The 12820-nt window shown below is 40.7% G+C and overlaps 2 protein-coding genes across 3 annotated transcripts in view; one reads left to right on the top strand and one right to left on the bottom strand.

Annotated features, from left to right (window-relative positions):
* LOC132261491 (uncharacterized) overlaps window positions 1–12820 on the bottom strand; it is a 126325-nt gene that overhangs the window by 51342 nt on the left and 62163 nt on the right. The window lies entirely within an intron of this gene.
* On the top strand, window positions 68–12701 carry LOC132261508 (dual oxidase maturation factor 1). Of its 2 annotated transcripts, none has more exons than XM_059760352.1 (6): window positions 68–108; window positions 10588–10830; window positions 10956–11090; window positions 11547–11978; window positions 12045–12471; window positions 12544–12701. In XM_059760352.1, exons 2-6 carry the CDS (start codon window positions 10608–10610, stop codon window positions 12584–12586), a joined length of 1260 nt encoding a protein of 419 aa, XP_059616335.1. In that variant the 5' UTR covers window positions 68–108; window positions 10588–10607; the 3' UTR covers window positions 12587–12701. The 2 variants fall into 2 exon arrangements, with proteins under 2 accessions (XP_059616335.1, XP_059616334.1); XM_059760351.1 differs by lacking the exon at window positions 68–108 and adding an exon at window positions 6317–6606.

Raw genomic sequence — 12820 nt, 5'->3', positions numbered from 1 at the left:
TTCGCTGAATTGCACGAGGATCGAGTGAAAAGCGCGAGCCACAAAAGCCATCGGAATCTCATAGGAAGATCAATGAATGGAATTTCTTGGCTGTTCAGCAAACAAAAGGTGAGTCTCTGGAGAGACTCCATCGCTGAATGGCGATGGGATCTGGCTGAATCCGATCTTTTGTGATCGAGAAGTAATTAATGATGACGTTGATCACCATGGCGCGTGTGAGTTTTGCAACACAGAATCAATGTTGGATTGGAGGCTCTTTTTTCCACTCCTTGACTTGACTCTGTGTATAGCATTGGATATCAAAGAGATGAGTTGCGGTTGCATCACCACCTTTGCGCCTTACATAAAGTCATCGTGAGCCACAACAAATAAAAATTTACATGATTGATTGGATCTCGAGCTTTCGCGAAGAGACATCCAGTTCGAAGGCTTTCATCTCTCTCTCTTTGCGATGTTTCTGAATAAAATCGATTCACTTCGAGTGATATTGGTTCTCAAGGAAAGACAGATATTGCAACTGAGAGAGACTGCATTACATTGAAATTGAGTTAGTTGTACAGTACCTACAATAAATACCTTTATTTACCACTGTGAGTTGAATTTTGGACTAGAATTTATTTAAAACAGACACGCGACTTAAAGGGGATTAAAGTAAAATTTCTGTTTTGCACATAAGAATCTCCAGACGTGCAAGATAATTAGCACTAACCTGTGTGTTATCGCTTTCATACACCTCAGTGAATCGTCACTTGCGTCGAAATTTCACATTGTTGAGGAAATTTCACTTTCTTCCAATGTAAAGTCACTCCATGTGACGCAAAGTGATTAAAACACTCTCCATTTCATCCAACACAAACACAGAGAGAGCGACTCATGGGCGGCAATTTACACGATGTTTCCAGTGAAAAGTGTCTGATCGCGAAGCTCAATGATGCATAATTTGGTTTAGCGTCAAAGAAAGTCTCTGCGCGCGAAACTATATTGACATTTTACCGCGCGCCATGGAAGCGAGAGAAGTCCATTAATTCACTGGAGGAATTGAAATTTATTCACAACTGAATTGAATGAATTTAAAAGTAAAGTCTTCCAATCTCACACGAAAATGCCAAATTACCGCATTTACATTTTGGTATAATAATGGCAACGGTGAGAGAGAAAATTGTGGCAATTTCCACGTTCAATGGTTAATTTTCGCTGCCTTTTCTGCCGAGCCATGTTCACGGGATTAATTCAATTACACCACAATAAATGTGAATTTGATTGCACGACTACTCAAAGGTAATGCGATGGAAGAGAGTTAAATCATCACCATAAAAATAACTTGAGACCATTTCTTCATATTGGGACTGTGAATAATTTCTACCAATGACTTCATTACGCACACAATTTTTCACTCTCAAAATGAAGCGAAGAGTTGTTCAGGATTCCAAGAAATATTAGCTAAAGTTAAGTAACACTTGGTAAAGTGATAAATTGTGCGTCTTAATGAGTTAATAAGAACTTTACGATGTGGTGTAATGAACTCGAGGTTCGAGAAATATTTAAGAAGTGAGACATTATAATTCTTCTTACGTTAATCTGGATTTCTGATTTCCAAACACTACAAGGACTATCGATAAATTGGGCGCAGTGACAAATAGCAGTTCTGCGAAGATTTATTCACCACTCGACCTCAAGAACTCTCTCTGTAATTAATTATGGTTCAAGTATTTGAATAATTCATCGGCGAAGCTAATTGGACGAAGAGGATGTTGTGAAATCTTATAGATTTCCCAGCAAATTTGCAAATGAATGCTCACTAATTTATTTTCGCAAGAAGACAAGGAATTTGACTGTCGAGCTTCAATGCAAATTTTCATTCTTTGAATTGAACCTGAAATGAGATTTCCAGACTCTCTGTGCACACAATACTTCCCCTGAATTACCATATCAATGCCTGACACGGCACATTCTGAACCATAAATAATGCAGAAATAAGAAATTCATATATGCGATCGAATGACAAATCCATTGATCTGCGAGACTCGAGCGACCTTCACCATAGCACCTTTACTTCCTCCCCATTTTGCGATTGCATCAGTGGCCAGAGAACCGATGGTGGTCTTTTTGCAGCAAAAAGCCACGTCGCGATCACGTCAAGGATTTCCGGTTGAAAAACTCCATGCGCGATGGTCAAATTTTCAAGCTCGTTTCCAAGTATCGTCATTAAATCTCCACATCTGCCTTCTAGCCATAAGGCACTGCGAGTTGTAGGCAGTGATATAAAAAAGTGAATGGATTTTAATTAAAGGTGCACACACGAGGTGCTCGAGAGTGTGTGCGGTGTTCTCCATCCGCAGACCCAGAGCCAGCAATTCAAGGACTATGAGGTGGCCGTTGATCTTAAATTGTTTCTGGTATTCGATGGATTTGATTAGGGAGAAAAAATGCCACATGCGCACGCTCTGAGCTCTAATAACTTCCGCAATTGCTCCAAATGGCCAATCTCACGCGTGTGGCTGTATTTCTTGTCATTGATTGTGGGCCCGATCGGAGAGATAAAGTGCCTCCACGGTTACACAGGGTGGCTTTTATCAAATGTCTGTGGAGAACTTTGAAAATAAAATACTCTGCAATTTGTACTCGCTTGCCTCCAGCTTCTCTCTCAAATAGAATTATAATAATAAAGAGATGCTGGTGATGCAATGGAAAAGCAAAATGCAATATTGGGAGTACGGCATTGTGTGTTGTACAAAAAAGCTGTTCATGGATTAATTTCTATAGAAAATTTGCTGGGCATGAAAAGGAGAGGAGCGTGGTTGGGCATTAAAACTGGATTTTTGCCAAGACAGAGAGTGAATTGCAGTGTAGAAATTTATTGTTATCCCCAGAAAGATTAATAATCATGTTTTTCATGTAGCAGCTGTAGTGTAATTATTCGAGATTAAATAACATCAAGAGTGGCCAAATCTGCGCACTGAGAACGGGATGAAAAGAGTGTATGAAGAGAAGCACAATCACACGATAAAATGGAAAAGCTTTAGTGTAACAATAGGTCGTCTTGACCCACTTCGAAGCCACGGCAGAACGTACATAATATTATTTATTTATTTATAACAGAGAGTGAGAACTTGGGAGATTTTTATGTCCACATCAACATTATATTTTATTCAAATGCGCGACTCCAAATGCATTTCAAAAAAGCGTATAAATTGTCCATACAATACGACAGAGCGCCCGCGAGAAGGCTGAAATGTAATGTGACAAAAGGTTAAGCATCCAATTATGTGGAGTTTCGTATCTAATTTGCAATTACGCGAAGCTCTCTCGGCATTACACATGTTCTCTGCCAATCCAGCTGAAGAGTCTCTTCGGCTGCCTTTCTCTGCGCCACACCGTTGTAATTCTGAAGGAGGAAATAGAGTCGCCGAGTGGTCACTTTTACTTTCGATATTTTTCTTGTGCAAAGACAAACAGCTCCGGCAACTTGTTGTGCCTTCTCGAGTGTCAATGGCAATAATTTCATCTCGGAACTCAAACCACTGGTCAGACGGAGTCTCTCGGCGCAAAGGTAAACCACGCTCAGCCTCTCAGCATTGACCATTGCTCTGCACCTCAATTCACAATACAGCGCCCAAGGGGTTAATATCTTCCCAATTTGAGCCATCACGTCGAACCGGATATTTTTCCCAGACTCTTGTTGAATTTCCTGAATTTTATTATGACCCAAACACGCCGTTAAGTGGTGATTCTTTATTTTTAACCCCTCGCGGCAGATGAATTATTATTTACGTCAAGAGCTTAAGGCAAGTGCAGGAGAAGGCTTTTAAATTTATGACGTCTTTACGACTTCCAGTGGCCAGAAAGAGTTTATGCGCAATCTTTCAACTCTTATCTGCATTCTAATTCGGTCAATGCTTCAAAAGTAACGTCACAGCTATTTTCTCTCAATTATTTCTCTGAAATAAATAAGCTTAGAGAGAGCATTCAATCTCACGCAATCGTCATTATTTGCATAAAGATCAAAACATCAAATTGCATTCGCTCAAGTCAAACATGTTACACAAAAACCTGTAAATAAAAATAGCTTGTTAACATTTGTTACAGAGAAGCGATTGATATTTCTTAGTAATTACCAGTTGTGTGAATCGGACAGGGAACTTGTTAAAATAAAGGAAAGAAAAACTAATTTGTACCCACACAAATTTGTGGTCAATTGATTTTTCCTCTTAATGAATTTAACACCCCATGAAAATAATACTTGAGTTGCCTTTAGAGCAAATCCGCAACTTAAAAGGCTTCAAATCTCATGAGGAATGCCGTCTTTGTCTTATTAGCTCTTATAAACATTTTACGATCGATTCACACATTGACACTCAAATTCGCTATGAAGCTCATTCAATCGAATAATTTGGTTCATGGCAACGTGCTTCAAGATTTCACGTGAGGCACATAAACTCCCGCAACAATTGTTGCAGATCGCAGATGTTGATTGATGAGTCAGAGGGTCAGGGTTCGTGGGCGGAGACTCTAAGAACTTTCTTGTGGCAGAAGAAATAATTTCGCCGACTGTCATCTTGAATACAAATGATTATTTTGTGCAAATGACATCACTGGCGAGCTCTGGAGGTGTTTGTCACGAGCTAACAAGAAACCACCGCCTGGCAATTTTGCAAGCTCGCGTCTTCGTAAATCACAACAATAGCATATTTTCAGCTTCGGGAAACCACAGTGTCGAGGTTGGAATTTGGCCCACGGTGATTAATATCGTCGGGAATATTTCACATGACTAATTGGTGCGATCGTCGTTCCGTTAAATGGTTGGGAGTTGGGAGTGTAATAAGGAAATTGGTCACTTTTCGGGAGCCCAGAAGATCGAGGTTGAATGAACTCGCTGCTGGTCGCCGTGTTGATCTTCCCATTTTTGGCCATCTCAATTGAAGATCGTCTCCTCGAGTGTCTTGTCTCTCTGTGCAACCTTCCCAATATAATTGAAATGGAAATAAAATTTAATCATCAGCGTCTCGCGGTTTGCACTCAACGAAAAGTCAAAACCTGAGAATGACAAACAATTTCAAGTTTATAATTTATGAGTGTCCGTAAGCATATTTCATTGTATACAAATACACGCCATAGCGTAATTGTACGGCGAAATACAAATTTAATAAGATATTGAAAAATTGAACACGATTTTCACTGTTGTGGTTCACGGCCAGAGTGAAACTTTTGTCATTGTCGTGTTTATATACTCTGCTCACCGTTCTTTGCGAATTGTGGTTAATTCTGTACGTGGATTTTTGAAAAATGTAATTTATTCCTCCGAAGGTGAGAGAAATAAAAAGGGGGAAGTTTCTCAGTACAGATGGATTTACACTCTCAGAGATGCTGTAATAACATATCGCATCACAATAATTAACCATATCGTTCAAGGCATTTCTACTCTGTGGCTCGACCTTGCCTCGAGTGATTTGGAATTCCATCTTAATTTTTGCATCTATCGTCTCTCCATCTACAAGTAGTAACTATGATAACTCGTCGAGCTGGCCAGCATCGAACACACAGAGTGATTGATGATATTGTCATCAATTCTCGCCAGAGACAGCCGAGCTCATGAATCGATAAGAATTCCATTGAAATGTTCAATAAGACACCCTTGAACCCATTCATTGCACATAACACGTTAATTAACTCCAACGTGAGTATTTGCTAAAATCCATTTTGTCACTACTAGACATCAATTGATTGTCAGAAGGGGAGCTCGAAAAATATGAGAATGCGTTTAATAGCGTTTGCATTACGCGGAAAGGGAAATTCTCAGCATTCTTCACAATCCCAAAAACAAATTAAATTGTTTGTTTCTCTCATACCACTTACACTATGCATCCAATCGTGGTTTAGCCGATGGTAAAAAGTCTATTTTAACCACTTAGAGTTGGGAAAATTATGAAATTTTGAAAGATTTATAAGAAAATTCACTGGTAATCAAGTGTTTTAACCCTTTGAGCTGGAGGATGAAAGTCGCAGATAAAAAGCATAAAATTAATAAGTAGGTAATCAAATCCGTAATTTGAATTAATTTTAAATTTCAACCATTGAAGCTTTCACGGTAAAGTTTCACTCCCAACTTCAAACGAGCGCACGCTTGACGAGTTCCCAAAGAGTTGCACTTTAATCACATCGATGCATCATATTAGTTGCATATTGTCGGGTATTTTTCGGTGCGTATATCAAAGTCTATTAATAACTGACTGGTGGCCAGCCTCCCCGTGGGTGCCATTGAATTGGATGACGGATTCGTTGTCTCTGAGCTCGGTTCCGCACTCCGGTTTTTGCCGTATCGGCGCTCACTGGTGGCCACTTCTCTGCCTTCAGACTGACAGTGGCTCAGACGGTGGGGACTTCACACATTTCGCAGCCAGCACTCTTGTTAGTCACACTGAATCTCTGGCCGGGCTCGGATGTGTCGTCTGATTTGCTAACAAGTGTGCGCTTGCTGAAAACTGGACGGACTGTTGGAGTGCCAAAAACAATAGCGTTTCCAGTTTTGTTGTCTTTAGTCATCCAAATTGAATCACTTTTCCTTTCAACCTCGTGAACCACGCTAAATCGTGTGAGACTAATTTTTTGGTAAGTCTTGTTGTGTCTTCTGACCAATCGCGTAGACGTTTTTGCTCTTTTTCTGCTCAACCTTATCGTGATCTGCAAAGTGAAGTTTTGAATTCCGTTACATCTCAAATTGTGCGATAAAGAGTTTCAAATGAGAGAAAAAGTGTGGCGAATGAGAGAGGGAGAGAAGGTGAAAAAAAATCAAAAGTGAAACTGTTTTAATTCCATACATTTATTTCCTGGGCGATAATTCACCGCCTCTCTGGGTTATTTACACTATTGGATATAAATCGATGGTCAGGCGAAAGAGAAATTAATCTTTCCCTTTCTTCCGACCGACTTCACATCATCTGTGACGCTGATCAGAATCTGCCTAGGTCTCCACTCAATCCACTCTCGCAAGTGGCCGTGATTATGGAGATCTCAAGGCTTCAATTATCCCCTGAGATGAGCCGCTGATGATTCCTCTTTTTGCACACACATAAATTAAGCTAATCATATCAAAGGCAAATAAGGCGGAATCCGCGAGTGGATAAAAAGTGATTTTATTGAGATCGTTAATTTATGGTGCGAACAGAATGTTCTGACAGGTCTGACGATCCCGGATGCTGGGCCGCGACCACGTGCTCCCGAGAATGCGAAGATGTATGTTAAATATGGCAAATGGCTGAGCGGTCGCTATGAAGAAGTTGATGACGGGAGATGCAAAAAAGAGAGAAAAAAATAATATGTTGTCGAGAACAATCCGGCAAAGTCGTGATGTGAATTTATAATCAAATGACTCCTATCTTTGGATGTGCCAGAATTTTTATATTAGAACCCAAGATGCAGAACAGCGCCTAAAATAGTGAAACATTCGGATTATCAATTATTTAATTGAAAACCTCATTGCATACTTTTTGCCAATTAACGTGCTAAATATGTACAATTCTTTGCAAGTGAAATTGTTCTGCTTCACAATTCTTGATACAAATCTGCCGAATGTGACGAATGGAAAAAAGTCACGATAATTTGCCGAAAGACGGCAAGACAAGGCGATTCCTGCTGAGATAATTTGGAGTGTGTGTATCAGCAAGTCAGCTTCCAGGATGTTCTCTCTCTCTGATGCTATTTCTGTCCGCCAAACCGGATTCTGCATCACGCCTTTGATCCTCACCTGTTCACGCCACGACTGGGAAATTCCTCTCACTCTTAGACGTTTGCGCATTTACTCACATATTTTCCTCATTCACACTTTCCTGTACAATTAATACTCTGCAAGTGACTAATTATGTTAAATAAATGGAAATTGCTCGGTGATTTTGTTGAGTGTTGAGAAGAGAGAAAAAGGTCTTTTCGGTCGTTCTCGCGCTCAGAGGAGGAAATGTTGCAATCAGAGATCCATGAGAATGGATATCTTTCCGTTGAATCTGTGACTTTCTACGATGGTTAATTAATCAAGCCATTGCAATTAATTCGTGAGAGTACCAACAATCCTCTTGTATTTGACATTTAAGGTGGCACCAAATGTATAAGACGCCAAAGGGGTCACATGAGGAAATCGAGACGCGAAGAAAAGATCGCGTCGTCGTAGGCAAAAAAATCTGCCTTTCTTCACCTCTCCCAATTCGATCTGATGCGAACATGTGACTGGAAAGCACTTTGCAATGCACAATGTGTGTGATATTTGCGGTTTTATGAGCCATCCGAAAACCCTCGATCACTCCCATCTGATACAGGTCCGAAGAATGGGGAATTTTTTGACTCAGAAAATGCTACAATCGTGACTCTTTGGATCAAAATTACCCAGAGAGCCGAGAATGTCTCTATTGTAATGTAATGTAATAATTTTTGCTGTATCTTCAGGTTCAATATAATTGTTCTCTTCATAGCATATGATTTAGTGAAAAAAATAGAATCCTAATGGCATGTTTATAATTTCTATAAATATAGAAAGCAAACAATAACATGTATTGCTGTCGAGGAGATTGAATAAATTTATGTATGATACATCGAAGAACCTTGAGATTCCACGTTGAGTGTGTTAATGTATTTAAAATATCATATTAATTCCGTTTCCTCTAAATATTGTACATATATCACATGTGAATAGCAATGTCTTAGCATAGATATCGAGGAAAACCATGAGGACAAATATTTAGTTTTCCATAACAGATTCATCCTTGACAAAGTGCTTCTATGACGTTTTCCAGCACAAAAACTTATCTCAAGCATTTCAATTGTAACTCAAAAACTTTATATAATGCAGTGAATGTATTTTTTAGTGTATTGGAAATCATGGCATTTTCTCCAATTTTTCCACTCTAGAAGCAAAACTAAATGGAATTGCATGCACCTCCAATTTGCGGATGTGTTAAAAGCGCGTAACACATCGAAGAAAAAATTAAACAGACAGGTAAAATACGCGATTTTCAAGGGCTACCGCCGAAGGTCGTGTTTGTGAGTTCACGTTATATAGAATTCTTCTCATTGGAAAGCTTTTTTTCACCTCCCATTCACACGTTTTGAGCTGTATTGGTTGGTGCACAGAGAAAAATTTAATATTCTTTTCCATGCAAATGCCAAGTCTGTGAAAAATTAATTACAATTTATATATGTTTGGTGGTTAATTTTGAAAAATTAAAATCTATTAATTATCCTCTCAAATCACTCCACACCTGAAATCAGACGTCTATTGTGCAAATAGGTAGCTCAATTTGTTGGGACATTGAAGGCAAAAAGACGGTATTTAAATACCATTCTTGTCTGTGAAAATTGCCTCAAATTGCTGTGCCGATAAATTGATTTCTTTTCCAATCGGCCAACAGAAAATGCAATACACACAATCGCGGGGAAAAAATCCCTCAAAAAACGTACTAAATTGAATTTGATTGATGTGAAAAATGGCATTAAACAGTGGATGGAGCAAAAGGCACAACCACACACACTATACCCTGTTTGAGAAGATAAAAACATTTAATTTCACTTTCATTCACAGCGTGATTCATATGCAAATATTTATTTCATATATTTTATAAATCGTCGACAAACATCGCGTCGTTTGGACTTCCTTATTGGACAAGATACACTACAAGTCACAGTTCAAAGCCAATGTTGTAAAGAGCGCGAAAACAGCGTGAAAAATTTGTGCGGGAGTCGTAAAATTTCCTTGTCTTTCATCATCGTACGTGTGGTACAAATTCGCGCTCCTAAATCTCCAGGGGAATCTCTGGGGGCGTCCAATTAGCCTAAAATCACCTGACGAGGTCTATTTACAGTGTAGCATTTCCGTATCTCCAGAGCCTTTTCATTTAAGGTCATTTTAACTATGGCCTGCTATTTACTACTGTTCAAACATTTGCACAAGTTTTATCTGCAAATTAATGATCACGTCAAGAAGCACATAAATCTTTTGAAACTCTTTACAACTCCTTAACCACAATATTTAACCAAATCCAGGATAATTCTCTCACAATAATTGATCATTGTTGAAGTGAGTTTTACTACTTTTCCACCCTCTGCGCTTCTCAAAGAAGTCACAAACCGAGTCTCCGTTTGACTAGCACAAAGCAGAGACTTTATGAGTCTCACGTTTTGTTGAAAAATATTTTGTGTAATGGTAAAACAGCAAATAAGGCAGTAAATGAGTGCTATAACAGAGAAATAGAGGCTCACTTGAGTCTTGTAAGGCACTATTATAAGGTCTTAAATGCCATTTTCTCTCAATAATAAATTTATTCGGCGGGTTCTTTCTTCACTTTCTGGACAATTATGTAAGGTGTCTATGTTGATCCTCGCGGTGCATTAATTTATTCTCCGTCAAAGCGATACTTTATGAACTGCACACATTGACCAATTTTTCTCAAAAAACTCCACTGCTGGGATGATGTAAAATTTATGCAAAATGCAAATTTATCGTGTAGAATCGCAATAAAACACATTGATATGTTTTATGCAATTATGCGGAGACCTCTTGGATGATGTTAATGGCTTATTAGTGTCTCGCACTTTTTATCATTGCAGAGGTGCTCAACGGCCCCACAATGAAGGGATGGTTTGACGCCTTCCGAGACGATGGCGGCCCCACTTTGTACTCCTTCTCAAATCGAACCCCCGTGACCGGAGATGTCTCCATTGTGGCCGTCTCTGTACTCTTCACGACCATCTATGTGGCCTTCCTGGTCATCTTTCCAGGTGTGAGAAAACAACGATTCACCACCTTCACGACCGTGACACTCAGTCTCTTCGTCGGCCTAGTCATATTAGGTGAGTCTCTCCCATTAGATAACACCACATTGAGTAAAAACTCTCTCTCTAAATAGCATGGAAAATGCAATTGTAATGCCTCTCTTTCCATTTCAACATCCTCACCAATTCGATTTTTCCGGCAGTTACACGCTTGGGATCTGCCTGGCACGTGGCGCACTCGAGCATTTTGGCGCCATATAAGGCCTTCTCACGAGAAAAACTTCCTGCTCGGATGGGAGCTCACATTGGACTGATGCACGTGAACATTACCCTCACAGGTAATTACAAGATTCCACGCATTTGCGAAGCCACGCTCTGCAAAATGTAGATATTTATCAGTCGCACACGAAACACCAAACCCGGACCTAATTTCGCGAAAGAGTCCAAAACGACGAATGTTCTCATGAAAGATGAGAAGAAGCGTGTGATATCATTTGCGAACTTAAATTGCTCTCTTGCAAAGTTTATGCTTGATTTTATTTGCTTTCCTTTAATGGCTCTGGAGTCGAATAGCATGTGCCAAAGAACCGGATGCGTGTGGTTTTGTGGGTGGATCGGACTTAATTTAATGTATGGACACATAAAAGAGCGCGAGTGGCGAGCAATAAAATTACGAAAATCACAATAAAAGCTATAAAGACACAACAAAAACTGAAGAAAATTGAACTCACTCTTGCTTTCGAACATAGTGAGGATTTTTTTTGCTTAAATTAAGATCTCTTTGTCTGGAACAGCACTTCCCATTGGGAATTGGACCCCACCGGACATTGACTTCAACGAGAGGTTCAGCTGGGACGCCGCTGACGACATGGGTCAATCCTACAAGAACTCCCTGCGCCGCGGACTGCCCTATCCCATCCTCACCGTGGCGGAGTACTTCAGCCTGGGCCAGGAGGGATTCGCATGGGGCGGCCGCTACCGAGCCGCCGGCTACTACGCCAGCATCCTGCTCTGGGCATCGCTGGCCTCGTGGCTGCTCATGAATCTGCTGCTCATTGCTGTGCCGCGCTACGGCGCCTACATGATGTCCCTCACGGGCGCGCTCCTCGTGGCCACGGATATCGGGTACTACCTGCTGCTGCCCAAGAGGCCCCTCAGCATCATTGTGGAAGGTGGCCACTTGCAGTTCCATCTTGGATGGTGTTACTGGCTCGTTCTAGTCGCAGGTCAGTTCTCTGCTCTTGAACTCCAACGCCAGAACTGTGTAACCAATTTCTTCCTCCTCTTTACAGGAACCATGTGCCTTTTCGTAGGATTAATCATATCTGCCATAGATCTGGTGTGGCCACACACCTTCTCCACCATCCTGGAAGTGTACTACGACACACCCTACGATCGCCATGTGATCCTCGAGGAGTCGCACGACGTGCGCTACCGCAAGAGGAACAGTAAGGGTCTGGAGGAGCCGCCTGGACTGGGTTCTCGCATCCTGCGACGCCTGTCGTCCAAGACCAGCCAGCTGGCGGGTGTGGAGAACAAGGGTTTCCAGGGCGAAGTGCCCAAGTCCCCGTGGCGCTATCCCTTCCGCCGTGCCCAGCTCCAGACAAACGGACGGTCGGCTGTGCAGCGGACTCTCTCGCAGGACTCCATGTCGAGCATTGCTTCAGCCGCTGGTAATCCACCAAATATGCACAAAGTGGCTCTATCGCGAGTCCTGCCGTAAGTTTCTTCATCCCTCTCCAACTGGAGACTCAGAATGCATTCTAATGGTGTCTTGTATTCTTCCTACAGGAAGCCGCCTTTGGAACGAACCAGGGAATTGTCGAACTGGTGAATTTGAACAAGATTGAAGACTTTGTGATATTTCATTGACTCTCAAACGATCTGTTAATTTATGTTTTAGGAAGTCTACAAATTAGAAAATAAAAATTTTAAAATTGAGAATACAATATTCTTGCATTTTTTCTGTGGCACAATTGTGTTTCCCGAAAAGAGAAAACAAATATTTATGAAGCATTTCAATATTCTCGGTAAGTCTAGTGTTACTTGGGGAATACCCGTTAGGAGT

Source organism: Phlebotomus argentipes, unplaced genomic scaffold, assembly GCF_947086385.1.
Source record: "Phlebotomus argentipes unplaced genomic scaffold, Phlebotomus argentipes genome assembly contig_15, whole genome shotgun sequence".
Lineage (NCBI taxonomy): Eukaryota > Metazoa > Arthropoda > Insecta > Diptera > Psychodidae > Phlebotomus > Phlebotomus argentipes.
Note: the sequence above shows the minus strand (reverse complement) of the source record. Positions and strands in the feature narration are given on the sequence as shown.

Excerpts from the sequence above, each read along its gene's own strand:
- LOC132261508 (XM_059760352.1), top strand. The coding sequence starts at position 10,608 with ATGAAGGGATGGTTTGACGCCTTCCGAGACGATGGCGGCCCCACTTTG. Across the intron at positions 10,831-10,955 it reads CGTCGGCCTAGTCATATTAG|TTACACGCTTGGGATCTGCC; the intron begins GTGAGTCTCTCC and ends TTTTTCCGGCAG. Across the intron at positions 11,979-12,044 it reads CTGGCTCGTTCTAGTCGCAG|GAACCATGTGCCTTTTCGTA; the intron begins GTCAGTTCTCTG and ends TCCTCTTTACAG.